The 27,174-nt window shown below is 30.1% G+C and overlaps 3 protein-coding genes across 6 annotated transcripts; 1 reads left to right on the top strand and 2 right to left on the bottom strand.

Annotated features, from left to right (window-relative positions):
- Positions 1 to 222: 222 nt before the first annotated feature.
- LOC124953243 lies at positions 223 to 15,414 on the bottom strand. Of its 3 annotated transcripts, none has more exons than XM_047504333.1 (11): positions 15,197 to 15,414; positions 15,057 to 15,099; positions 4,614 to 4,716; positions 3,787 to 4,034; positions 2,969 to 3,570; positions 2,490 to 2,790; positions 1,889 to 2,390; positions 1,627 to 1,785; positions 1,289 to 1,464; positions 758 to 964; positions 223 to 596 (listed from the first exon to the last, which is right to left on the bottom strand). In XM_047504333.1, exons 4-11 carry the CDS (start codon positions 3,899 to 3,901, stop codon positions 514 to 516), a joined length of 2,145 nt encoding a protein of 714 aa, XP_047360289.1. In that variant the 5' UTR covers positions 3,902 to 4,034; positions 4,614 to 4,716; positions 15,057 to 15,099; positions 15,197 to 15,414; the 3' UTR covers positions 223 to 513. The 3 variants fall into 3 exon arrangements, with proteins under 3 accessions (XP_047360289.1, XP_047360291.1, XP_047360292.1); XM_047504335.1 differs by having other exon boundaries at positions 15,216 to 15,414; XM_047504336.1 differs by having other exon boundaries at positions 223 to 593; positions 15,057 to 15,412.
- Positions 15,415 to 17,570: 2,156 nt separating this feature from the next.
- On the top strand, positions 17,571 to 18,711 carry LOC124953245 (vacuolar ATPase assembly integral membrane protein VMA21 homolog). Its single transcript, XM_047504338.1, has 3 exons — positions 17,571 to 17,888; positions 17,967 to 18,072; positions 18,179 to 18,711. Exons 1-3 carry the CDS (start codon positions 17,874 to 17,876, stop codon positions 18,316 to 18,318), a joined length of 261 nt encoding a protein of 86 aa, XP_047360294.1. The 5' UTR covers positions 17,571 to 17,873; the 3' UTR covers positions 18,319 to 18,711.
- Positions 18,712 to 18,742: 31 nt separating this feature from the next.
- Positions 18,743 to 27,050, bottom strand: LOC124953242 (97 kDa heat shock protein). 2 transcript variants are annotated; one of them, XM_047504331.1, is made up of 12 exons: positions 26,667 to 27,050; positions 25,197 to 25,395; positions 24,488 to 24,844; positions 24,078 to 24,399; positions 23,738 to 23,993; positions 23,502 to 23,632; positions 23,135 to 23,415; positions 22,790 to 22,897; positions 21,230 to 21,355; positions 20,898 to 21,137; positions 20,500 to 20,790; positions 18,743 to 20,396 (listed from the first exon to the last, which is right to left on the bottom strand). In XM_047504331.1, exons 1-12 carry the CDS (start codon positions 26,780 to 26,782, stop codon positions 20,214 to 20,216), a joined length of 2,610 nt encoding a protein of 869 aa, XP_047360287.1. In that variant the 5' UTR covers positions 26,783 to 27,050; the 3' UTR covers positions 18,743 to 20,213. The 2 variants fall into 2 exon arrangements, with proteins under 2 accessions (XP_047360287.1, XP_047360288.1); XM_047504332.1 differs by lacking the exon at positions 22,790 to 22,897.
- Positions 27,051 to 27,174: the final 124 nt, after the last annotated feature.

Genomic DNA, 27,174 nt, shown 5'->3' with positions numbered 1-27,174 from the left:
GATATGTTATATATATATATATATATATATATATATATATATATATATATATGTATATATATATATATAGTTTAGTCGTATTCAATAAATAAATACATTTTTTAGTTTTAGTCACAGCGTAATTTTTTTTTACGACTCACTTGGAACTCATAAATAATTATTGTTATTACATGTCTCTCTTGTAAATATCGTGAATGAGCGAATAAGATACTCAGTGTTATGAAAAAAAAAAAAAAATAATAATAATAAAAATAAAAAAATCATCTCTATACATACATTTCTATCGTGATATACATATGCAATACGTACAACTTTCTTGAATATGAAGAATATGAGTATTTCGATATCATTCAATAATTAAATAAAACTAAATATAAAAAAAAAAAAAATAAAAAAAAAACGAAAGAATAGCTATCCGCTTTAGCGACCTAGAAGTGAAGCACCATTGATCTTTAATTAGGGCATTTTTCGCTTATATGTATATATATATTTTTTTTTTTTACATGGGGGTGTTTAATATCTGAATTGACCTTTTCTACCCATACCATTATGGTAAACCCTCAAAGGTGTATAATTACCATTTCCATTCATGGCTGCTTAGAGAAACAAAAGAAAAAAACAATTAAAATATTATTTAATATCGAATATTAAATTAAATTGTATCTAAAATTTTTTATGTCTGTTTTATATATATATATATATATATATATATATATATATATATATACAATTATTTCATAAATTATATAATATTTACCTAATACAATCGAGGGTGGTTGTCTCGGGCCTTGAACGGTTTGAGCATGACATCGTGGTTTTAATAAACCATGATAAACGATGAAGTATAATGCAGAAACGATTGCTGCAGCAGCAGCCATGCAACGGAATACAAATCTCCAAGATTCGATTGAACTAGCATTTTCCATGTTGATGTAAGCTCCGATTACGGCACCAATGCATCGACCTACATAATTATGTATATGTAATTATATATAAACAAAAAAAAAAAAAGAAAGAAAATAGCTAAGTAAATATTTATTATTATAAACGTGTTATGTAATAAATGTTTATTTAGTTATTATTCTCTTGAAGTTTTCAACTTATTGATGAGATACCGATAATAAAAATTAAAAAAATAAAACACCCTTGCAAATAATAAGAAAAAATATTCTTGACAAGTATCATTAAAAAGTTTGTGCCAGGACTATTGGAAATCAATAGAGCATCCAATGAAAAGCGAACTAACTCTTTTCTTAACTTTTCTTTCGAAGACTGTATTCATACTCACCAACACAAAAATGAGCGATCACAGGTAAAGCTTGAGCAGTTACCGTTAAATGACGAGGGACGAGATGTCTCAGATAAAGAATGGCAGTAACCCACATGACACTTAACGTGAATACTTCTAAACCTTCGAAAATTACGGACGCCCACGGTTCTTTGAGAAGACAAAGCCCGGAAAATCTAAAAGAAACAATCGTGAATGAATAAAAGGAAAAAGAGAAAAAAGAAAAAAATTAACTTCGTTATAACAGTGGAAATAAAAAAAAAAAAGAGAAAAAAAAATTCTTTAAAATCATTCGTTTTTATTGAACTCCAAGAAGAAAGGAAGACTCACCTACTTACCTAACAATATAAACTGTAAATGCTGTGATAAGTAAATTACTATGACCACAGTAATCAACAAGATGTTCAGATTTCCAAAGAAATAAACAACCTGGTAATGCTCCTATGGTCATAGAAACTCCTATGGATAGGCTATCACCTCCTAGCCTTTGAAGATACCTATGTTTCAACAAAAATATATAAATATTTATGGTCGAATTAAAAATGTCAAGTTTTAAGAACGAAGAAACATAAAAAAAATATTAGAATAATTTTCACTCACAAAGGTAAATAACTATCCATAGCACTCCAGAAGGTACCCATAACCATAAGGACAATGACAAGGGCAGCGGTCTCGCTACCATATCTTTTAATAGCACTCATAGGCAAGGCTAACATTCCACTTCTAGTATGCCACCACCATTCAGGTGGACTAAGTGGCATATTATTTGCTGCTAAAGCAACGATTGCTACGAGAAGCATCAGTCCGGCATGAATCAAGATTGGTAGATAATAAATCGTGTTTCCACCTTGTAAAAGAGTACTAAGGTAACCAGTGAGTGGACCAAAAATAGCAAATCCAATAGAACCGAATGCTAATTGTCGACCAACATCTCCACGACCCGACGAAGTCTCTCGTGTTGCTATAACAATTGCTGCATCGATCAAGGCGACAGCAGTCGTTGGGAAAATATCAGCGATAGATCGAATTACCAAATAGGTCCAAAATGTTAATTCAGCGAGCCCAGACGGTTGTGAACATTGACTCTCAGCTAACACGCTACCTAAAAAGTTAACAAAAAAAAAAAAAAGAAAAAAAAAAGGAAAAGAAAAAAGATATTTTTCACACAGATGACACAAACTTGTATTTGTGTTTTGTATACCTGGAGTTACATAAGGATCCTTCAAATCGCATTCTATCGTACAAGTCTGATTGTACTCAGCCATTCTCGTCTCAAGTTCAGGCGGTATTCGACAATCGAAATATTCTTTAACAGGATACGCGCACCATGCTTCTCTATCATCCTCATTTATAGCTTGTTTTAAACTGACGTTTAATGCTAAGTCTTCGGAATATTCTGTATATACGTGACAAACCACGTTGTCGTTATCTTTGAAACAAAGATGGGGTGGTTCGTTCTGCGGTATTACAAATCTACGTGTTTTTTTGGACCTTTCTAAATCCTACAAAAATTATCAAATAATTTATATTTATATTTAAATAATAAACAATGTATTATATACTATATAGAAATGAAAAATCAAGAAAAAAAAACAAAAAAAAAAGGAAGTAATTTGGTTCCGTCGTTCTATAATTAAAAAAGAAATAATTAGATTTTGATCTCTTGATAGCTAATTTTACCTGAACAACGTAATCCACTTCAATATCTAGAGGAGTAACGGCATCAGCACTACCTTCTTCATCGATTTCTGACTCGACAGTCTGATAAGACGAAGATTCCTCCTCGGATTCCGATGATTGCCATCGTTTCATCGCGATTGGATGGCAAGCATAATTACAGTTCTCTAAAAGCAATATACCAATCTTGTCCTCGTCGGACCAACGATGACAATCCATGTCTTCTTTGCATCTCTCTTGCTGAACGATCGCACCTTTTTCATCGCAACTAAATTTTAAACCTTGATTATTTGCAATCGGTGTCTCGATCCTGTCCTTGACTGTCGATGATTCCATTTTGTCAATGGACGGTAAGAGTAGTAAAGCTGCGTAAAAGACGGCTGAGAGGACGCAACAAATAGCTATCATTACTCTCAAGTAACGACCAGTCGATGATTTTTCATTTTTTCCTTGATGCCCAGCGAGTTTATCTGCTATCGGACCGGCTACAAGTGGTCCGAAAATCGCTACAGCCGGTGAGATCATCGAGATCAATCGTATCTCTTTTATGCTCAATCCTATTTCTTGCATATGCAGTGGAAGAAATGGGAAGAGACTGCCTAATCCTATCGTAAACATAAATGTTCTTTACATTATTTTTTTAATGTAAATATGTAATTGAATAATATTGGTGGAATGGAATGGAATGGAAATACATTGATAAGAGATAATAAAATTGATCGGAGTTAAATATAAATTATGAACTTCATTTTTGTAATTTAAATCGTTTTGATCACGAACGATTTTAAAAAGAAAATTGAAAAGATACATCGAACGTGTACCTCCGAAAAAGAAGAACAAGAGACATTTCAAAGATATCAGATTCGTGTTGATGAATCTTTTTTTAGGGATATCCTTCGGCAACTCCATCCTTTCGGTTGACGCTGTCGTCGCCATTACTAACGGTGATACTCGCTTAACTTTTTTCCAGAGAACAAATATTTACGGATGTTCGACGATTCGAGGTCGTTGACACTAAGCCAGACGTTTTCCTCCTGATTTCGTCCGCTTTGTTTGTCTTCTCATAGACCTGAAGTTTATATTTCATCATTTTATGTAATTGGAAACGTACAAAATTCTTTTTTAAAATAATTAATTTAATTAAGTCAGTATTAGGATCACAAAAAAATTCTAACTTTAATTTGAATTAATTTATTATGATTATTTAATATTAATTTTTATAATTATATATGCAAATTATTAATTATCCCGCCTAAAAATATGCAATACTTCATGCAATGTCGATAATATTGCTTGCGAACGCCATCTATCAGTAAGTAACATTTTTTATCCCTTGTAATATGCAACAGCTGTTTACAAATGTGTACAACCGTGTTGCATACTCTGAGGGATAAAAAAATTACTGATAGATGGCTCTCGCAAGCAATATTATCGACGATGTCTGAAGGGTTATCTATCTCCAGGAATAACAATTAATATTTTTATAAACAATTATATATCAGCCTAAATTATTTATATAATCATTCATAATAATTTTAATAATTTCGTCTATAATTTTACCTAAAAAATATAATTAGTAGTACGATATTATATCAAAAACAAAAAACAGAATTATAATTCTTAATAAATAAAATAATGTTTATCTTACGCCATTTACAAGTACGTTTCAAAGCCAGTTTCAAGGAAGGAGTCCAAAAAAAAAATGATCTGGATATTTTCGTGATGTTGAACTGACAATTGATTTTGCTTTACTGAAAACATAAAATATATACGATACTTATATCTATGTTTATATGAAGATTAAAAGTACATTCTTTACTTGTACGTCAAACGGATGTTTATATTTCTCAAAGGAGCTACCTTTGACAATGCTAAACTCAGAAAAACCCGTTCGAATGAACGAAGCTGTCATGCGGATCGCGTACTCAATGGATTGTAATCAAGGCAGGAAGACGTTCTCACCTAGCACGCGTACATGCAAGCGACATGAAAGGTGCCGACCAAAAGACGAACGTCAAGAAGATAGGGTATGTTGTCTTTAAGAAGGCAAAGGAAATCATGACGTGATATCGATCGATCGATCTTCGATCGTTAACCTTAATAAGTAACACTTCCTTCCTGTCTATTATTATAAAAAGACATCATCATAAATTATTGGAATAAGTATTAATAATGTTAATAATGAATTATTGCAAATGAAATTATAATTATAAATGATTATTAATTAAATGATAAATCAACGATTGTTGTTATTATATTGTAGCAATCGATAGTTGTTATTATTATTGTATAGATTACTTAAGATACTAATGTAAAAAGAAATAATTTATCGAAGAGCTTGTTATTAACAAATTAAGATTTAATTATTTATTAATTGGAGAAGAATTAGATAGTTAAAAAAATAGATAATTCACTAACGAACCTTTACATTTAGTCGTATAAATTTGAAAGGTCGAGAAACTATTTCTCTTGGTTAACAGTATATTGGATCGATCCGAATGTAATTTAATAATACCTCGATGGTAAAATTAAAGAACTTCCATTTCATTTTTAATCATAGTAAAACTTCTGAGTATTCACGTGAAGTATCATTAACGTGATAATTCGTCGAATTAAACGAGAATATTATCATTTCAAGTAACGTACATATATACTGAGTGATCCACGTAAAGTTTATTACGAACTGTCTCCAGCAAAATTATTATAAATATCGATTTATACATATATATATATATATATATTTATGCGTGTGTACGCGCGTGTGTGTGTGTGTGTGTAAAATGATATAAAAATGATTAATCGTTTGAGAGATGAAAGACTTAGAAGAACTAGATATTATTTTTTTTTTTTTTTTTACTTTCATATTTCACTTCTTTCAAATAATTTTACAATAGTTTAATGAGAATAATTTATATGGACTATTTAATATATATATTACGTTACTATTGACAAAAAGAAAAACTTGTAAACGGATGAACGTGAAAGATGCTGCGCGGAAGATCTCTACGTCGTCGTCGTCATCGTCGTCGTGTAACGAATGTGTGCCAAGGTAAACACGCGTCCGTACTTTGTTACGTTCGTAGAGACGTGAGTATTATCGAATCAATGAATCTTCTCATTCTCTCTCTCTATCTCTCTCTCTATCTCTCTCAAATACACAAAGTGTTATGTATAATCAATTCAAAACATTCAAGTTGTTTACGATAGACATAATAGCAAGGCATCGTCATTTATCATCCATACAAATTGCTCCTTAATTTATACCGCTAATTTCATAGAAATAATGAAGTTTCCTGATAAACTAATATTTCTAAAAGAAAATTTCACGTACAAATTGATCTTTCTTAAATATTTTTCGAAGATTTTTAATTATTAAGAAAGAAAAATATGTCTTGCTTCGGTCTTATCTCTCTTTTTTTCTCTCTCTCTCTCTCTCTCCTCTCTCTCTCTCTCTCTCTCTCTCTCTCTCTCTCTCTATCCCCTCGTTTATACTTTATCATGTTTTCTTTTTCCCTCGGTTACTACTTGATATACAAAAAGTTCTTCGGGTTTTAAAAGAACATTATTCATGCAAACAATAACAACAAAAATTGGCGTGGGGGCCCACTTACCCCTTAATCATCCAATTTCTCTTTTCTTTCCTTTTCTTTTTTTTTCTTTTTTTTTTTTTCTTTTTTTTTTTTTTTTTTTTTTGAACGAGATATAAGAGTTACTTATGGATTATAGAAAATTTAAATCAAGTATTTTAAATTTATTCTTATCCTTCTGTTTCTCTTTTTTTTTCCTTTTTTCTTACAAGTATTTAAATGTACTTATATAAGAAATTCGATATAAAATTTCGAAATAATCTAAATTTTCGTATTAATCATGTTTAAATATAAGAACGTAAATAATCAACGTCAGACTATCTTTTTTTTTTCTAAAAAGAAAAAGAGAGAGAGAGAGAGAGAGAGAGAGAGATAGAAAGAGAGAAAGAGAGAGAGAGTAAGAGAAAAAAAAAAGAAAGAGAAAAAAAGATACTTTCAATCTAATTCTCATATTCTTTTGGTTCGATCTAAGTACTTAGATACGATCGTAGTAAAATGTTACCATCATCTCGTATAAAAGACTCCAACAGAGAAGAGCCTTAAAAGTAGAAGAGAAAAGAACGGGATATGGTCTAAGAGTGATTATGACGCTCTGGGTAATCGTCGATGTTACGAGAAGAGGGATCGGAGACGAATACACACACACACATTCATCCATCCATCCATCCATCCATCCATCCATCTAACCATCCATATACGTGCACACATATACATAGATCTTATGACAACGACATACTTGGCCACCTAGTTCACGTTTATATTCCTCTTTCAGTACCTCTTCCTACGCCTCTTCACAATTAAATGTCCGTCTCCTTCATTCAATCGTATTCTTCATTCGTACGTATGCACCTACGTTCTTTTACACGGTCAGCAACCGGCTTTGTAAGAACGGACATGACGAATAGATTCTTGTGGCAACTCGTAGAAAAGGATATATATATATATATACATATATATATATATATATATATATATATATATCTTTTATAACAAGTTACTATAGGCTATACTATACTATACTATACTATACTACTTTACTATTATGCATTTCCAACGAGTTTCGGTGAATGTTCCTACGGAGCACTCTTCGTCCTTACAAACTGTGCGAGACTAAGTTCTGCTTTTTTCTTTTTTATCATTTTTTTTTTCTTCTTGTTTCCTTTTTTTATCTGCCCCATGGCTGTCTTCGAATCGTTCCCGACGTGAAAGCATTCTTGCATTTTTCTGAACAGTTTCTCTGCTTTTTTTTCCCTTTTTTTTTCCTTTCTTTCCGTTCGTACATTTGTTTTCTTTTTTTTTTTTCTTCTTTTATTCATACGTACAACATATTCGATGAAATAGGCATATATATTTATGAGAAAAATCAGAGATATTTTTGTTATAGAATAATATTGTGGTTTTATCAATTAAGAGACGTCTTCATTGATAATAATTTTTGTAATGAAAAAATGACGATTAAAGATTTTCTATTATTTTTCTTTCTTTCTTTTTTTCTTTTTCTCCCAATTAGTCTCAGACGACAAAATGAAAGCTACATGTATATGTGTATATATATATATATATATATATATATATGTATGTATGTATGTATGTGTGTATTTATGTATCCAGAGATAAAGCAAACAAAGTATAGGATATATGAGTAGAGTTGGTGGTACAAGTCAACGATGAGTCCGACATTATCCTAACGGTAGTATATATTGTTGAGTTCCCGTCATAGTTGAGTACTCTTCACTTGCATCGATCTACTTCGTCTACGTAGAAAACCGAGCTGTTGATAACAGAGTAGTGATACTCGCGCGAGCACGCATAAGAGATACGATATTGGTCTATGTGAAGTGGATAAAGGGTTCTGAAGCCTCCTAAAATGAGACGATTTTACATCGAAAGTGCATCCTTCTGATTCGTTCTGTTATATGAGAAAGACAATAGGTGATATTAAATAGAATGATGGAAATCCATTTCCGTTGGATATCAAAAACAAAAAAAAAAAAGAAAGAAAGAAAGAAACTTAATATGCTTTTTTTTATTTTTTTAATATAATGCTCCAAGTAAGTAGTATTTTTCTTTTTTGTTTTTTTACAATAAAATACTCGTCAAAAAAATTTTATTTGTATACGAAAAAAAATTACATAAGAAAAATGTATATTAAACAAATGTTTTTTTTTTTCAATTAATTCATCAATTTTAAAATGTATATAATATAAATTTAATATTATATATATATAATAAATTATTAATATTACTCGATATTTATTATATATATATATATATATATTTAAAATAAAAAATTAATATATAATTTAAAAAATTAATTTTAAAAAGTGTATCTGCTTTTCTTCTTTTATCGTTCTATCAAAAATTTCTAATATCACTTTCTCGATTTAAGCTAGATAATTACTGACACAATTATTCTATCAATTTCTATTTTGAAACGGGCCGAGTGTAAAAATTGTTTACGCTTTCATCGTATCTCCGCAAATGTTAATCAAATGAGAAAGGAAAAATCTTTGATATGAAGAAAGCGAATAAAATGATTATGCGTTACGTGTAAACGCCGCGAACTGTGAAAACGTATTGATACTAATTGTTTCAATTGACTTTATACGCAATTATTGCAGAATCCCGCGTGAAGCAATGATTATATGTCCTATATTATTATTTCTAAATTGGAAGATTAGATTCTTTAGGATAAAAAAAAAAAAAAAAAAAAGAACAAAAATTACGCATTGCATTTTTCTTCTCTAATTTCTAATTCAAATTCTTGTTTTATATTTCTTCTAACATTTCTAATTAATTCTTTGTTTTATTTTGTAAATTCCTTTTTATTTTTCTTTCGTTTCATCTTCATTCGGTTCTCATTTTCTTTCTTCTACGGTATACAGATAGGATTGTCCTCAATTCTTACAAATGCAAAAGAATTATTTTTAGAATTTATGGTATATTCCCCTGCTATAGCGACGATCCGTGAAAATATTCGCAGTCTGGACGATACGGAATGAAGAATGACGTAATTGGCAACCTGTTCTCGATGACGCAAGATCTATCTCTCGTACGGAGGACATCGAGATACCATGATTGTAAAAAGCAAAAAAGAGAAACTAAACAAAAAAAAAAAAAAAGTACAATTATTTACTACGACGATAAACAAAAATAAAGATCAGAAAAGATCTACACGTTTGAAATCCGATAATAATAATACATCTTTACACATTAGTCTCTAATCCTATAATAAAAATTAATATCGATCTATTACAATGTATGTATTGATTTATAAATTAGAAAAAAAAAAGAAAAAAGAAACGATAACATAGAAATTCTATCCTATTAATTATTCTTTTCTTTATATATATATATATATATATATATATATATATATATATATATATTCTTTTTTTTCTAAGCAAGTTATTTCCTTTTCCATGTTTTTATATTTCTGTTGATTGTACGAACTAAAAAATCTATTATATAATGCATTGAACAAGAATAAGAGGGGAAAAAACGATTCTATTGAAGGAAAAAAAAAAAAAGAAGAAAAGAAAAAAAGAAACACTATTAATTTTTAATGAAGAAGAAGACGAGAGAAAGAGAGAGAGAGAGAGAGATAGAGAGAAAAAGACAGAGGGAAAGGTCAAAATATATCACTCAGGTAAAAAGAATCTCTCGAGAATCCTTGTCCGAGTTAGTTTGCCAAAGAAATGATGGTTATGTGCCAAATCCTATCGCATTCGAATCGACAAACTATAATCCATTTTATTATCTCTCCGTTCGAGTTACGAGCACGTGTTTATGCTGACGAAAGAAGACCTACCGGTGTCACAAAGAAAGCCTACAGTTTATTTACGTGTGTCCCCATTAACTTTAACTTTAAATAATAATACTTAACATGGTTCTTTTACGTATGACGTTGACATTACCACAACGATTTCACAATTACTATATTATGATTTTAATACGTCAATAAAAATATATACTCATATTAAATTTATTCTTCGTACGAACTTCTCTAATTTTTATTTTCTATTGATATTACTCGTTTAATCGGATGTTGAATTTCAATTAAATAAAATTAATATACGACATAATAATTGAATTCTTTTCTTTTTTTTTTTTTTTTTTTTTGATTTGTTGATTATTCTATCCAAAAATAATTGAAACTATTTAAAAAACAAAAAAGAAAATACAGAGATGTGTGTATATATTAGTTTTAATATTATTATAGTAATGCAATAATGAATACTCGATAAATTAGAATAAATGAAACTATCATGAGATAAATGGTGAATGAGATTTTTCCAAATTTGTCACACTAACGATTAATAATAATGTGAATATATACGATACATTCATATATGTCATCAGACATTTTACAACTTCAGGGTCATTTCTATAGTCGACGATGACGTTAGGTCTTTCTAAAACGTTTCTTTTCGTTTTAGAACGAACGAGTGAAGCAAGAGAAATATAAAGAAAAAGAGAAACGTCGAGACAGATTTCACGATCGATGAGAATTATTCATTCAAATAGTCGCTCTGCTGGACACCTAATTCAACCCCATCTCTTCTTTCTTCTTCTTCTCTCGACTGTTTTGCCCTTTCCAACCCTTCTTGCAGTTTCAACTCTGTTAGTTGTCTACCCTTATCCTTTCTTTCCTTTTCTTTTCTTTTCTTTTCTTTTCTTTTCTCTCTCTCTCTCTCTCTCTCTCTCTCCCTCTCTCTCTCTCTCTCCCCCTTCTTTCCTTTGTATCATCTTTATATTTCGATCGAGCAGAACCCTTGCAATGATCTCAAACGATAGCATAAACTCGTTCTTGGAATATATTACATTTCTGTACGTAGTAAATATCTTATGATACCTCTATACTGAATTGCACAAGTACGTTTATGTAACAATTATAAATAGTATTTTCTTTTATCTTAATACAGCTGCTCCGTGTAATTTTTGCGATATGATAATCCATTGATTATCGTAAAATTGTCAATATTATTTGAGAATCGAGAAAGGTTAATGAGACATGGACAAATGTTAAATCTAAACTCTTAATTAAAATCTAAACTTAATTAAATTAAATTAATTTAAACTAATTAAAAAAATGTTTAATCTGATTAAATTTAAACACTTTCAATTATCTTATTAATAAGAATGAATTTTAATAATAATTTTGATTTCGTGATAAGAATTAAAAAAAAAAAAAAAATAAATAAATAAATAAATGTGTAATTTTATCAACAATTAGCATATTTCTTTTTTGTCATTATAAATATAATATGAATGAATAAATATATAAGTATAATAATCTTTGAGAAGATTATTTTACCGTAGAATACATTTTCTCTCTCTCTTCCTCTCTCTCTCTCTCTCTCTCTCTCCTCTCTCTCTCTCTCTCTCTCTCTCTCTCTCTCTCTATTTCTATCTATCTCGGCAATCTAAACGATCTAGATCGATTCTACGATCACGCACAAGTTACGCGGATCCAGGCTATCGGCATGTGAAGTAAGAGGGGGAATCGTACAGGGCGTCGGAGTGGTTATCGTTTATTTTCACCGGAGGTAAAACGTACAGGATGGCCAGCCGTGTATTTACCGCGGATAACGGAACCACGTTGGCTATGCTTGTGCCTTCTCGGTCGCACGGCATCAAAAAGAGAAGAAAGATAAAAGAAGATAGAGATATATGGATATATATTTTATATTAACTAATATCAAAGTATTTCATCATTTCTTCATAAAAATAAATTGAAATATTTCTATTCACTTTCCTATACATCGAAATTAATTTTATATCAGATATTAAAACAAGTTATTAATTTTTTCGATTGGTATAACTTAATTAGTATTTATTAATTTAAATAAATAAATACTAATTTCGACATCGCGTGTATCTATATTGAAAAATAGTAAAGAATATACTAATTAATATTATTATTAATTTATTAATAAATTTATATATATATATATATATATATATATATATATGATAAAAGTGTAAACTAATATATATATATTTGTGTAAAATTGTTTAATATAGAATTATCCAAAGTATCGAAGATTATGAATATCGATCGGATAGCTAAAGAAAGAATATATAAATATTATCGCTTTTCGTGATATTCTACAAAAGACATTTTTGTGAATGCATTATGTAGTCGTGTGTGAATACTTGCATAAAGTACGATGTTTTTCATTATATTGATTATACAAAGAAATTCACACACACACACACATACACACACACACACATATATATATATATATGAAGTGTTGAAAAAGTCAGTGAAAAAGAATGAAATGAAATGAAAAGAAAGTTTTTTTTTTTTTAATTTCTGTTCGGATCTACGCTTTGCACGCGAAACATTTAGAACGATCTTGTTTCGTGCATATAGTCGATTATTTTAAACGAGAAATATCACGCAATGTTAAATTCTAACATTGAATTCGATAAATCTATGAAAAGTTTTTCATTGAATTAGATCAAAGATTTTATTTAAATCGATGAGAAATTTTATAAATGTTATTATATAATTAATTAATTAAATTTCATATCGAAAAACATCCATTTGGTATATCATGTGTCAGATGTGTGTTACATGAAAGATCGCATGTGTTAAGATATTATTCGTAAAAAGAAAAAAAATATGACATCATATGTCACGAAATTTTCAATTAAAAATCCAGATCATCTAAAAAATTCTTTTTCTCTTCATTTTAATTATCGATATTCTTTACATACATATATGTAATATAAATGTAAACAACTTCGAAATTATTCCAACGATATATAAATATTGATTGATTAATTTTTACAATCATACGATATTGTTTTCTTTAAATATTGACTTTATTTTATCGTATATTCCTTTCCTATATTGGAATTCTTTAACTAACAGAAATGAATTATATGCTTTCTCTTTCTCTCTCTCTCTCTCTCTCTCTCTCTCTCTCTTTCTTTCTCTCTTTCTCTCTCGTTCTCTCATATTTCTATAATTTTTCTTCATTCATCGATACGATTGGTTCAAACAATGCTGCGAACGTTTTTGTATTCAATCTTGTAGAGCCGATGGAACGGAATGGTACACACTCCTTCAGTTGGTCGATAGATACGTAATCTCAAAGGTCACTCACGATTCCTCTGCGAGAAGAAGCCAAAGAACGGTACAGAATTTCACCTTTACATGTAAGAGTTTTTACAAGTTTTTCATATTTTTTTCAATAATTTTTCCAGAAAATGAGATCCATGAAGAAGAAAAAAAAACCAAAAAAAAAGAAAAAAAAATAAAGAAGTAATAATTCCGACATAAATAATTATATTAAAAGAAGAAAACAAAGAAAAAAAAGAAAAGATTATCTTTTGTTAATCCTAATCTAATATATGTTGGAGTATTAGTTGGAGAACTCAACTTAATTGTTTTTTATTTTCGTACATGAACCATCACGTGATATAATCATTATGGAATAAACGGGTCATTGAATAGTCTGTATGTTCGAGAAAAATGAAAGTACGCGTTGTAACGACGTCACGTATACAATATCTCTTAGCTTGATTATAGAAGCTTTCGTCGCTAGAAGATGTACCGATAATACGTTCGATAAATATCATGAGAGAAGTAACTTAACTTCCTACTTTTTTTCTTTTCTCTCTCATAAAATATAATTTTCAATTATACATTGTTTCTCGTGTTACAATATTGAACTAACCTTAACTATCCTTATATATATTAATTATTCCTATCTGTGTTCATCTACTATTTAATTTCGATTTAGCTTAAAAGATAAATTCCAAATCAAAATAACGAGAATATCAAGATCATTGATCGTATTGTTTATATTTGCACGAGAATAGCACGTTCGATCGACGTACTGTTAACGGAAAAACAATACTGATTGTGAAAGAAAATGTAGAAAGAATAAAAAAGCGCGCGTAAAAAAGGCAGAAGAAGAAAGAGGGAAAAAAGGGTTCCTCGCCGAACCGAAACTCCGGTTAGGCCAGGAGGATGTCGTCCGTTAAAAACAATTGCTGACGATTCGGCTCAAAAAGGAGGTCACGCAGTTCGAACTGGAACGAAGGGTGGTAGTAGTAGTAGTAGTAGTAGTAGTAGTAATAGTAATAATAGTAGTAGTAGTAGTAGTAGTAGTAGTAGTAGTAGTGGTGGTAGTGGTGGTGGTGGTGGTGGTGGTGGTGGTGGTGGTGGTGGTGGTGGTGGTGGTGGTGGTGGTGGTGGTGGTGATAGTGACGATGGTGGTGATGGTGACGGTGGTGGTGGTGGTGATGACGATTGTGGTAGTAATAGAGAAAAGGAAGAAGCAAGAGGAGGGAAGAGGAATGATCTGAGTCTAGCATTAGGATTAATACGTATGTGAGAACAAACGAATAACGACAATGAAAGTGAATGATCTCATTCGTTGGGGAGAAACTATACGACACAAATGAAAAGATTCATTCTAGAGGAAAAAAAGGAAAAAAAGAAGAAAAAAAACCACAAACACAGGATTACAATAACAGCTTACCTGAACGAGTTTGATGAATGGAACCGTACTCCTTTCTTCCTTCCTGGTTCACGGTTCAAATGGTAAACACGAGAATGAAAAGAGACGTGGCGTGATGAAAGGATACGATAAAATGATAGAATGAAAAAGATAAAAGATACCCCAGTGAAAGATGATTACAATTAGGAATAATCACGAAACGTCAGATCTATTATCCGAGAGCAACAGCATCGTTGTCGATGATTCCAGCACAAAGTGCGCCGAGCGACTGTTGCGTCCCCGTCCCGGTTTGTACACGAGCCTTCCCCCTCTTCCTCTATCTTTCTCTCTCTTACTCTTACTCTTACTCCCTCTGCCTGGCCTCTCATATACGGCGCTTCTCCGCGCGGTAAACGTCAATGCGAGTTGCGCTCCTCTAACTTCCTAGATTATTCTCTTGCTATATTCTATCAGTTAGCTAGGTAGCTAGCTATCCAGCTAGCCAGTTTTGACTCATTGAAGAAGTTTCATTGCTTTTTTCTTTTTTTTCTTTTTTAAATTTTACCGACTTACCCAAGCTCTTCTTTAACACCAGGCACTGAGCTCTTCACAATTTTTTTTTCCTTCTTTTTTCTTTTTTTCATTTTTTTCGTACGCTTCATTCTCCCCCTCTTCGTCACTCCTACCACCCATTTTTCCTACTCTCTCTTTCGTCTTGACCCGTACGCCGAGCTCAGAGAACGGGTGGCTCGATCTTCCGAGTTCAATGACCTCTTTCTAACGTAACGATCGACTCCAGATTCGAAAGGACAATAAGATTTTTTTTATCATCACGGAGAAATCTGAGAGGCCTATAACACAGATTCCATCAATCCTAACACATTTGTACTAGTGTAATTATGAAACTGCTCCAAGTTAAAAATAATATCTACTTAATTCATTTTCATAATCGTTATAATCATTCAATAATTAACTAATGATTCGTTTATATATATATATATATATATATATATATATATATATATATATATTATACAAGTTTCTGATTTGTGTTAAGTACGTAGACATAATTGTATGCAACGTTTCTGCGCGTGAAAGGCCTGGATTTTCCAGGAAAATTTATGGCAAGGGCTTTGAGTTTGATGGTTAAACCATATCATGATACCTGTCGAAGACATTTATGATACGCATTAACGATCGTAAATCATCATAAAATTATACACAACATCCCTCATGTTATCAATCTTCATAGTAATAATCAAAATATAATAATATTCTTATTTCTCAGTTATAATTAATATAATTCTCTTTATTCGTGAAATCCTCTTATCTGTATTTTTTTTTTCTTTCTTTTTTCTTTCGTAAAGGTTCCCTTTACAAACAATATAAAAGAACGACTAATAAAAGAAAATGTTTAATCGTATGCATCTATAAGAATGACGTCATCGTAACGGATATCATAAAATTAATTCTTTACCTGTAATGAATTCATTAGCATTTGGATTACGCGCTCTTAAGTACACTTGCACCTGTCAGTAGATGTTGTGTGAACGTGCCCTAATGGATTTCACATAGAGATAGCTGTAAATTTATTTAACAAATTTAGGTTAGTTAAAGCCCACGTTGTTAAAACTTAATTATAACTTGATATAATACGCACATATTGAAAGTAAATAATCGAAATTATGCTTTCTGGATTTATACTCTCTAAAAAATAAACAATGAGGTCATTTAATCAATATTCTAACTTCTCTAGTCAAAATGATCGATATACGTATGTATACACATATATGTTAAAATTATTCGAATTTTATTTCGATCATGGAAAAAATATTTATATTTTCTATTTATTTATTTGAAAATACTATGTCTATATTATAGAATCTAAGATTGTATTCTTATTTCGTTCTAAGATTGCTATTCTATTTTTAGAATACACTGTAATCGGTGATTCAATCAGGATTCCTAACGTTGAAGGATCATTTAACCAGTTTAATGCAACAGTTATCGTTAAATCAGGAACGTACTCGTTATACGCGCTTTCGATTAACCTCAATACTCTCTTTACATGTGTCATACTTAACATATAAGAGATACATCGAATTATGTACTTCTAATATTTATTTTCATACTGAAAGTTTCGTTTTGTAATAATTATCGAAATTAAAATGTTTATACGTGAATAAAATTAGAAATTATTTACCTTTAATTTGAATTCTTAATATTTCTTACATTCACCGCCATTTTCGTCGTTGGTTCGTTACATAAAACGGACCAATCACGATCGGTCTCTGAAAAGAACATGATATCGATATAATAACTTATATACATCGATAATTTTATTGAAATAAATCATTTTGCATGATCATATTTGTATTTTCAAATTAAAATAAAATTAATAAGAGTAATTGTTTATAAATTAGAATTAATAAAATATTCTTTCTGTTTATTATAATAATATGACTCGTTGCAATTACGTAAATCGAAATTGTTTCTCTACCATTATATTTAAATTTGGCGCCATTGTTCGCAATGTTGGCGATACTGTATGCACGTGATTAATCTTCATGCTAAAAGCGTTATAACATGAATACAGCTAAATTTTCTGCAATTTATTATTAAGCCGGTTGTGTGACGTTTATTTGTGATTAGTTTGCAAAGTGTAGAATAAAATTAATAATTTTCTTTCTACATTTCATTAATATTGGTTTAGTTATTAGCTTTTTATAACTATGTACTTAAATGCAGTATTATTTAATGTCATGTTTTCATTAATATAAATATCAACATATTTTCATTTGACCAATATTATATTGGTTTCTTTTTGCAAGTTATATTGGAATATATTATTCATATACCATGTCAAATAAAAAGGTAAGTGTCGTGATGGAAACATGTTGAAAATCATATTGATAAAATTTTATAAGATTGATCAATGTTTTACTATTTCAGGAATTACCAGAATTGCAAATTTTTAAGACAGTATTGTATCACTGTTTAATAATATTAGTTTTACCTGTGCTGTCGTTCTTTGTGAGCAAGATCTTTATATTCGATGGTATTAATTTAATGATTCTTATATATATGTATATATTTCTCTGTACATAAACATAATTCTTTATCGACAATGATAAATTTTTTTGATATCTTTAATGCTTTTACAGGTTTATTGGGAACAAATAGTATACCTAGCAATGTATATTCGGCAGGAGTTGCAATCGTGGTCTTACATATTGCATTGGGAGCCTTTATATACAGAGCATATTTTGACGAACGATCTAAGACAGAAGTCAAGAAAGATTAGTCCTTTTATTAGTCCACGCGTGCAATTTAGTACACTTCCATGATTCATCTACATTTAATCACAGTCAAGACATTGTTAACAAAAAATGTGGTTCGCTTGTATAATTGTAATATATAATTTACATAAGCTTGATGATATTTAATATACAAAGTGTTTTGATTATGTAAGATACATCAGGTGCATGATATAGCAAAAGTTAATATCATTTGTATGATGAAAAAAATATGTTGAAAATGAATAACAAACATTCCTATTGAATTTAAAACTCTATTATAATATTTTTTATATTAATATAGATATTGGGAGTAGATGATTTAATTTTTAATTTCAATAAACTTTCGTTATTTAATGTTTTTTCAAAAATTAATGAAAAATCATATTACGATCATTGAATATAATATCGACAATAAATAGCTATGTATTCTTATCTTTTTAATTTCTTCTTTATTTTTATCAAGCATAAATAATAGTGTTATTATAATCAATATATGTAAGGCATTATTTTTAAATTAAATAAAAATAAAAAAAAGTGTGCGTGCCTTGCTGTGACCAGAAGATAGAGATATTACATATGTTAAAGTAATGAATAATCAAAAATAAAATGGCTGAAATGTACCAAAGCTTATTAATTATATACACATTGTCACTATGTAAAATTACAAGTATATCTAATTAACTAGGAACTAGAACTTTACTATTCCGGTATTGAAAGCTCAATTTTCATTATGAAAATTAATGAAAATAACAACAGTCCTTTCCTTCACTGTACTTGTTTTTACTTAAGAAAGAGAGTAGCTTTTGCAAAGCTACAGCTGCCTAATACTTACTCAATGTGACTACTATAGCAGGCTTGGTAAATTTAATAAGTGAAACATTAATTTATTTAAGTATCATAAATGCAACATAAATTTGTGTGACAGTAGATTTTCGCTGTCCGCTTTCGAAAACGATGGAATGAACAATACGTGTTATTTTAAATATATAAGATCGCCAGCGATGTTTCCTACTTCACAATTTAATTTAGTTAATTTTAATTTAACTTAGCATTAAACATTTTCACTGGCATTAGAATACTCAGGAAGTCTCTTTTGAGTATCTCACTGGCAGAGCAATTTTTTTTCATTAAATCGTGTCTTGGAAATTTATTAATTATATAATAAATCTCTCATAAATTTGTTATATCACCTAAAATATGTCACAAAGGTACGAAAAAGATGATACATGTATACAGGGTGGAATAAAATTTCTCCGAGTCGAATTATTCAAAGACCGGTGATATTATTTTTATTATACATTTAATGAATTTAATAAACTTTTAATATTTTAAGTAATTTCCTACCCTGTATACATATACTACATTTGCATACATCTATATTTTGTGTATGTATGTATATACATACATACATACATATATATATATATATATATATATATATATATATATATATATATATATTACAATATATGAATGACACGATAGTACGAATAATTCATTATGTAATTACTAAAGCTATTCTCACCTGGGGTGTATTATTTATCTGCATTTCCAAGACACTCACTTCCGAATAACAAACGATCGCTCAACGAACTAGAAATTTATCAGATTGATAATAATTAAAGGAAAATAAAACAAAAGAGAGAGAAAAAGAGAAAGAGAGAAAAAAAAGAGAGAAAAAGACAGACTGAGGAAGAGAGAAAGAGAAAGATAGAGAGAGAGAGAGAGAGAGAGAGAGAGAGAAACAGATACAGAAATAGAAAAACAACATGTGCTGTCTAACTAAGTCATATCAGGCGCTTGTGTGACAATGATGAAGATGATTTCATAATGAAATATTCACCATTTCTCAATCTTGGTAAATTTAATAATATTAGAAAAACATAAATCGAGACGACTGTTACTCAACATCCATCTTTTCTTCTTCGGTTTGTGGTTGATTATTTTGATGAGCGTCGCCCTCGCTATTCTGATTAGTACTCTTTTGATCATTTGCAGTTTTGTCCTTTGGTTTTTCCTCTTTAGGAGGTTCTACCTTAGGTTTAGGTTTATTCAAAACTGGCAATACAATGTTATCTAATGCCTAGATAATCATAAATAAATAAATATCAATATATGTATATATATATATATATATATTAATCCTTAAAATTATTCCATAAAATAAAATTTATTAACAAATTTACCTGTTTTTCCGAACGTATTTGAGATACAGTTACTGGTGGCTGTTGCGTACGTGGAGTACCAGCAAGTACAACACGTTTCTCTTCCAACCAAGCCCATTTTTCTTGAACTGCTTTCTCAACCTTCTTTATCTCATCATCCGTTAAGTGAGAATATTTATCGTCCTTTCCAAAGGAAGCCTTAATGTTATCTATTCCCTTTTTGGCAAGTTGTAATGCACCTGCTAGGTCATCCAATGCATGACCTCTTCCTTCAAATTCTCGTCTCCTTTCTTTTATTGGCTCACCTTGCGCCTATCCAATAAATAATCATCAATAGTTAACATATTGTTACTCTAATATACACTTATATATATATATATATATATATTTTTTTTTTTCTTTTATTTCTTTTACATTACCTTTAAGCGTGTCAGACGATCTATATAAATTTGTCTTTGACAATCTTCACCTTCCTCGTAAAGCCAAATTTCAGTTTCATCTAACGTACGGCTAAGTGAATCTTTGTCACCTTCCGTAACGAAAGTTGCCAATTGATAATCATCGGTAAGTTTACTACGTAAATCGTAAACGTATTCCTCTAATGCATTACGTGCATCTATACGTTCGTTTTCCTGTCTATCTTCGGCAATCATTTTACACTATATATTAAAAATAAAAAAAAAACCTGAAGAATTAGATTGATACAATAGAAATTTTCTATTCCAAAGAACGAAAAGAAAAATAACAATACCTCTTTTTCTAAGGCCGCATCTAACTCTCTTTGAGATAGTCCATTAACATTTGCCTCGATTGGTAATTCGACAGTACGTACAGGAACTTTTTTCTTGCCTTTGGCATCTTCTCCTTTATCATCTCCCTGAAACATATATAATTATACGATAACGTTGTTTCTTTATTTATTTTTATAATATATTTACACCTACGATAGATAAAAAAATAGGTCACGATTTAGGTCGTATTAAAAAAAAAACATTTACAAGAAAGCTTCGTTCTTTCAAACATATACATATTTCTTTTTTATATTTCCTTTTTTTTTTTAACTTACCTCCATTGTACACATTATTACTTTCTTGCAACTTGTTTTTATTTTTGTATTTTTGACACGTTAGTTTATCAGATTTATAATATAAAAATAAAATCATAACAATGTGTAAAGTATTTAAAAAAAAAAAAAAAAAGAGAAAAGCTTAGACAAGAACACGAGGATTCAAATTGGAAATCAGGCGTCGACAATTGTTAAATAAAGATGAGCACAAGGACAAGTTCTTATGCGTATAACAGTTTATAATTCGTACAGTTTCATTCGATGATTAAAACATTTATGAAAATATTAAAAAGTGTATTTCTCTTAAAGAAATACATAATTTATACGTTTGTACGAATAGAAAACTGAACCCGCATTGCCTGCCTTTACAACTAGTAATAATTCACACAACTACAAGATGGCAGTCATATGAAGAGATATCACTGTCTCTTTTCCTTCTGCGACCCAGTTTAAAGAATAGCAGAGCAAAGACAGACAGCACGGCTGACACAGCTGTATCTTGGACCCATATGCACTACACTTTCAGTATATATATATATATATATATGTACATATATATATCTAGAACTATTATAACATTTTTACTAATACTCCATGCTGATTAAAGAATGGAGATATGACTAGCAAAGATAATCCTTAAATGGTCGAGATTGCAGAAGAAATCGACACAGAGTTTCAAGATTTTAATATGCATTTGATATTTCATGCAAGTGTGCTTTTCATTGTAATAATAAATAATAAATATATATATATATAGCTCTATCCTAAAACTCGTTAAATATATATACACAACATGAAAGAGAAAATATATGGATTTTGTGCGATTGATTCGATGGTGATATCTAAATTTTTCAATGTATTCAACTACGTATGTACAACATGAAAGATCACATCAAATACGTTGTTGCATGGCAATATGAAATATAGAAGATTTGTTTCAGGTATTGAAGAAGTATAGAGAAAGTATTTTCAATTGATGAAATACGTGCAGAACTTTAATTACACCCTGTAATGATAAACCAAATCGCGATTAAAATACAAACGATGAATTCAATAAGAATTTAATGATAGATAAGACAGTCAATGCCTTTGATATTTATGAATAATAGGATAGTCACGACTAGTATAATAATATGACATAATAATGATGACCTAACTGAAGCAAATGTAAGAAATAAAATCAGCATAATAATTGCTGAAGAAATCTATGCGTATGGGTCCAAGTAGAGGTAGTGTGTCGCGTACCGAGCTGAACCAAGAGAGAATCCTCGAGGAGCAGGAAGGGGCAGAACCCCTAACACCTCTTCCAGTATTGTCAGCATCTGAGTTCCTTCGAGTCTTATCCATGCTCACCTAAACCACAACAAACTTACATAATCATGCATCTGAAGATATATATATATATATATATATATATGAAGATATATATATATATATATAGTTGTTACATGTGATCTTTTGCCCCCTGTTAATGATCACCAATGGACAAATATATGGTTATATATTATAATTATGTTTTTAAATATGCCACACATTATTATTATATAAATCAATAAAGAAATCATTAAAATTATATAAACATAAATTTACCTCCGGTGCTGGCGGTTCATTCGCTTGTGCTTCTTGATCAGATTTATCTTTCTTATTATCCTGTTGTTGCTGTTCGACATCCATATTATTTGGTTGCTGTTGCTGTTGTTGTTGCAATAATTTTTCTTCTTCCTCTTTCTCCTGTTGCGTTGGTTCACGTTTCTCCACGAGCGATGCCGATGCAATAGTAAGAATGCCATTGAGATTTATTCTCACTTTTACCTTAACTTTTGATGCCTCACCTTCTGGTGTTGGTTTAACATTTTTAATAACAAAGACACCTAAGAAGAAGAAAAAGAAGAATGAATGAGAATACTTTTTTTTTCATTTTAATTATTTAAATTTTGCAAGAAAAATATATGCATACCAATATGTGTTTCAGGATATGATGATGGAGGCGTATTGTAGCTAGCCGTAAGCGTAAATGAATTTGAACGATAGAAAGTTAGCATCTTCGAAAATGGGATTGGATGATTATGTCCAAACACTTCCATTTCTCTATATAATGTATAATACAAAAAATTGAAATATTTATATATATATATATATATATATATTTTTTTTTTAGTATTCATTTGTTAAATAAGCTATTAAGACATTTACCCTTCTTCTCCTTGAGTAGGATCCCATGTCAATTTCAATGGATACGGTTGTATATCGGTGACCGAAAATTCTCGAACCCTAACTGCAGGGCTAAGCATTGCACATTGCAATGCACAACCACGAGAAACTGCTTCGTCTTGATTCAATGTTGTTGATACTGAACGACCAAATAAATCTTCGATTACACGTCTTATTGCAGGGACACGAGTAGATCCACCAGCTATTTCTATTGAATGTATTTCATATATTCTTAATTCTGCAATAAAATATTAGTGTAAGATATAACATTGCTCTTTTTTAATAGGGAAGAATATTATTTGAAATAATTGAAAATATTTACTAGAGTCTGCCAGACATTGTAAAAGTGTTGTTTGAACACGTTTGAATAAATGACTACACATAGTTTCCATGTCTGATCGCTTCATTTCACCATGAACATCCATCTCATTCATAAAACATTCGATGTTAAGCGGAAGAGTAGTAGAATTGGCTGACATTTGTTTCTTCAATTTTTCTACTTCGGCAAGTAACCTTAAGTACGCCCGCGGATTTGTGTGTGGATCTATGCGATATCGAGCTAGAAAATCTTTGCAAAAATGTTCTGCTAAGATAATATCTATATCTCTACCACCCAAATTACTATCGACTGCACTAGATAACATCTGTAATAAATATTAATAGATTGTAAATAATTTAAAGTAATTTTGTTAATATATTTATTTAATAAATAAGGTACAATACAATACAAACCTTGAGTTTTCCTTTATGAAAAGCACAAACACATACTTGTAAGCTAGCATAGCCACAATCAATGAAAACAACGTTTCTTGGTGGTGCTTCGGGAGCTGGTAAATCTTGTTTATAAATACCATAGCATAGAGCAGTGGCAGTTGTTTCGTTAAACAATCTAAGAACATTTAGGCCTGCAATACGTGCAGCATCAAGCAAAGCTTGCCTTTCATTTTGCGTATAATAAGATGGAACAGATATGACACAGTCGTTGACTGCTGTCTGAAGTGCCGTTTCAGAAGTATCCTTCAATTTTGTGAATAACATTGCAGTTATTTGTTCTGGTGAAAAAATATGTTCTTCTCCTAAATATTGTACCTGTAAATAATAAAACATAGAAAGTCTAAGCAAAGATTAAGAAAGAATTTTTATCAAATATTTATTGTCATATATTTAATCTAAACTAATATAAACTATTCATGAGGACTATAAACTGAATGAAATTCTGATTCATCGTGCATAATATATGTTAAAATGATATAAATAAAATCTGAGTCCTCATAAACTGTAAAGTACTTGGAAAATTGCCAATTAATTCTCATTCTTCGTTGTTAGAAGCTACCGAACAGACTTGTGTAATATAATTTTAGGTTACAAATGTACAACAGTGAAATAATTTATAGTATTAGAAGAATGAATGAACTTTTTTTATGATCTAAATAGAGCTTACATGTATCCCAATACTTCCATCTGCCTGTTGGGAGGTTTTATATGTTAAACCTTTAAGTTCACGCTGTACTTGGGGATCATTAAACTTTCTACCTAAAAGCCTCTTGAATCCATAAATGGTATTCTTCATGTTGGTTACCATTTGATTTTTTGCTGCTACACCAAGTACACGGTTCTTTCCACTGAATGCTACACATGATCTGAAAGATAGAAAAAAAGAAAAAAACAAAAAAAAAAAAAAAAAAAAAAAAGAGAGAAGAAAAATAAAATCGTTTCAATCTTTAATCATTTAATTTATAATTATTCCTTAATATAAAATATAATAATTATTTAAGAAGATAATGCAATTCCAGTTAATTCTAGAAAATTCATTCAACGGATCAATAATGTTTCCTCTAGAAAATGAATGGTATGATGATGATGTATGATAATATCATGATAAGCATTATACAAAAAAAAATATGTTGTGTAATAAATGATTGATTTTTTTTATGTAACAAAATTTGTTCCCCATGAATTTTATATTCGTTATATTACACATATCATATGACACAGTATGCCGCGCTAAAATGTATATAACAGGTATATTCCTGACTGTCACAGATAATTTTAGATGCGAAGACACGTGAAAAACAAAATAAAAATCTAACGTAGTGGGACATGTCTTTTTCTAGTGCGTGTAAAAAAAAAAGAAAAAAAAAGAAAAAAAAAGAAAAAAAAAGAAAAAAAAAGAAAAAGAACAAAAAATATATATATATATAAAAAGAAATAGATATCAGCGGATCATATTGGAATTAATTTATTTCACGATGAAATGAAGGGAAAAAAAAAGTATTCGAAATTTATCGAACGAATACAAATAGAGGGAAGAAAATGAAAGAGAAATTTTATAGGTATGGACGAAAAAAGATTCGACGAATATATTTTGATAATAATAAGAGAAAAAAAAAAAGAAAAAAAAAAATAAATAAATAAATAAAAATTAAATTTAAACATAAAACTCGAAATGATCATATAATACAAAATTTACATCGAAATCATAAAAAGAGATTGATCGTTGGCGGCGAATCATCGGTGTATCGATCAAAAATATAATTCGACGTTTTACCATTTTTGGTATTAGACGACGGAGCGCCCATGGATCTTCTTCTTTGTCGATGATAGATGAAAGAAAACACCGTTGTCGAGATATTTTTACGAGAGAAAAATAAAAAATGTACGAATGAAAAAAGACCGGCATGTTAAAAGAGATCAGCAGTCTTCTCAATAATGAAAAAGGGAGAAAGAGAGAGAGAGAGAGAGAGAGAGAGAGAGAAAAAAAGAGAGAAAGAAAGAAAGAAAGAAAGAGAGGATGAAAGAGAGAAAGAGAGAGAGAAAAAGAGAAAAAGAGAGAGAGAGAGAGAGAGAGAGAGAGGGAATAATAAAGAGAGAGAAAATGGCAAAATCTTCCGATAAGAATGACGAAACTTACGGTGTGTTACGAAGGCTATAATCATTGGCTATAGTCTCGATACCTCCCGCTCTTGCTACGGCTACATAACAGCTCTCATTACCGAAGTCGATCCCGATCACGGACATAGCAGCCATGGCTGATTTCTTGAATTTGTACGATGTTCTCCTAACGACACTGTATACACGAATCAATTGGATTAGTTTTTTTTTGTTTTTCTATATATATATATGTATATATATATATATATATATGTATATCCTCAATCACTCTGCGATAACGATTTCGTAAGATAAAGAAACGTAAATCGAGTGTGATAGTTCGAGAAAATTTCTGAAGCCTTAATTTTGTTAATAAAGCGACACACTGTCACAAGCATCCGCTCGCTCAAGTAGCATACGATAAACTGAAAGAGAGTATCCTTCCGATCGTGACTATGATGATAGCTTTCTGCTATAGCCCGCTGAAACATCATGGCGCTGGTTAGAAGCTCTCTGATTGGTCAATAACTTCCTCTGGAATATTCTGG

Source organism: Vespa velutina, chromosome 12 (genome assembly GCF_912470025.1).
Source record: "Vespa velutina chromosome 12, iVesVel2.1, whole genome shotgun sequence".
Classification (NCBI taxonomy): domain Eukaryota; kingdom Metazoa; phylum Arthropoda; class Insecta; order Hymenoptera; family Vespidae; genus Vespa; species Vespa velutina.
This window is presented reverse-complemented; position numbering and strand designations above follow the sequence as displayed.

Coding starts and splice junctions, on each gene's coding strand:
- LOC124953243 (XM_047504333.1), bottom strand. CDS start 3,901: ATGGCGACGACAGCGTCAACCGAAAGGATGGAGTTGCCGAAGGATATC. Junction 1,786..1,888: donor ATGGATAGTTATTTACCTTT/GTGAGTGAAAAT, acceptor GTTGAAACATAG/GTATCTTCAAAGGCTAGGAG. Junction 965..1,288: donor GATCGCTCATTTTTGTGTTG/GTGAGTATGAAT, acceptor ATAATTATGTAG/GTCGATGCATTGGTGCCGTA.
- LOC124953245 (XM_047504338.1), top strand. Junction 18,073..18,178: donor CAAGATCTTTATATTCGATG/GTATTAATTTAA, acceptor ATGCTTTTACAG/GTTTATTGGGAACAAATAGT.
- LOC124953242 (XM_047504331.1), bottom strand. CDS start 26,782: ATGGCTGCTATGTCCGTGATCGGGATCGACTTCGGTAATGAGAGCTGT. Junction 23,994..24,077: donor ACAATGTCTGGCAGACTCTA/GTAAATATTTTC, acceptor ATTTTATTGCAG/AATTAAGAATATATGAAATA. Junction 20,791..20,897: donor ATCGTCTGACACGCTTAAAG/GTAATGTAAAAG, acceptor TTTATTGGATAG/GCGCAAGGTGAGCCAATAAA.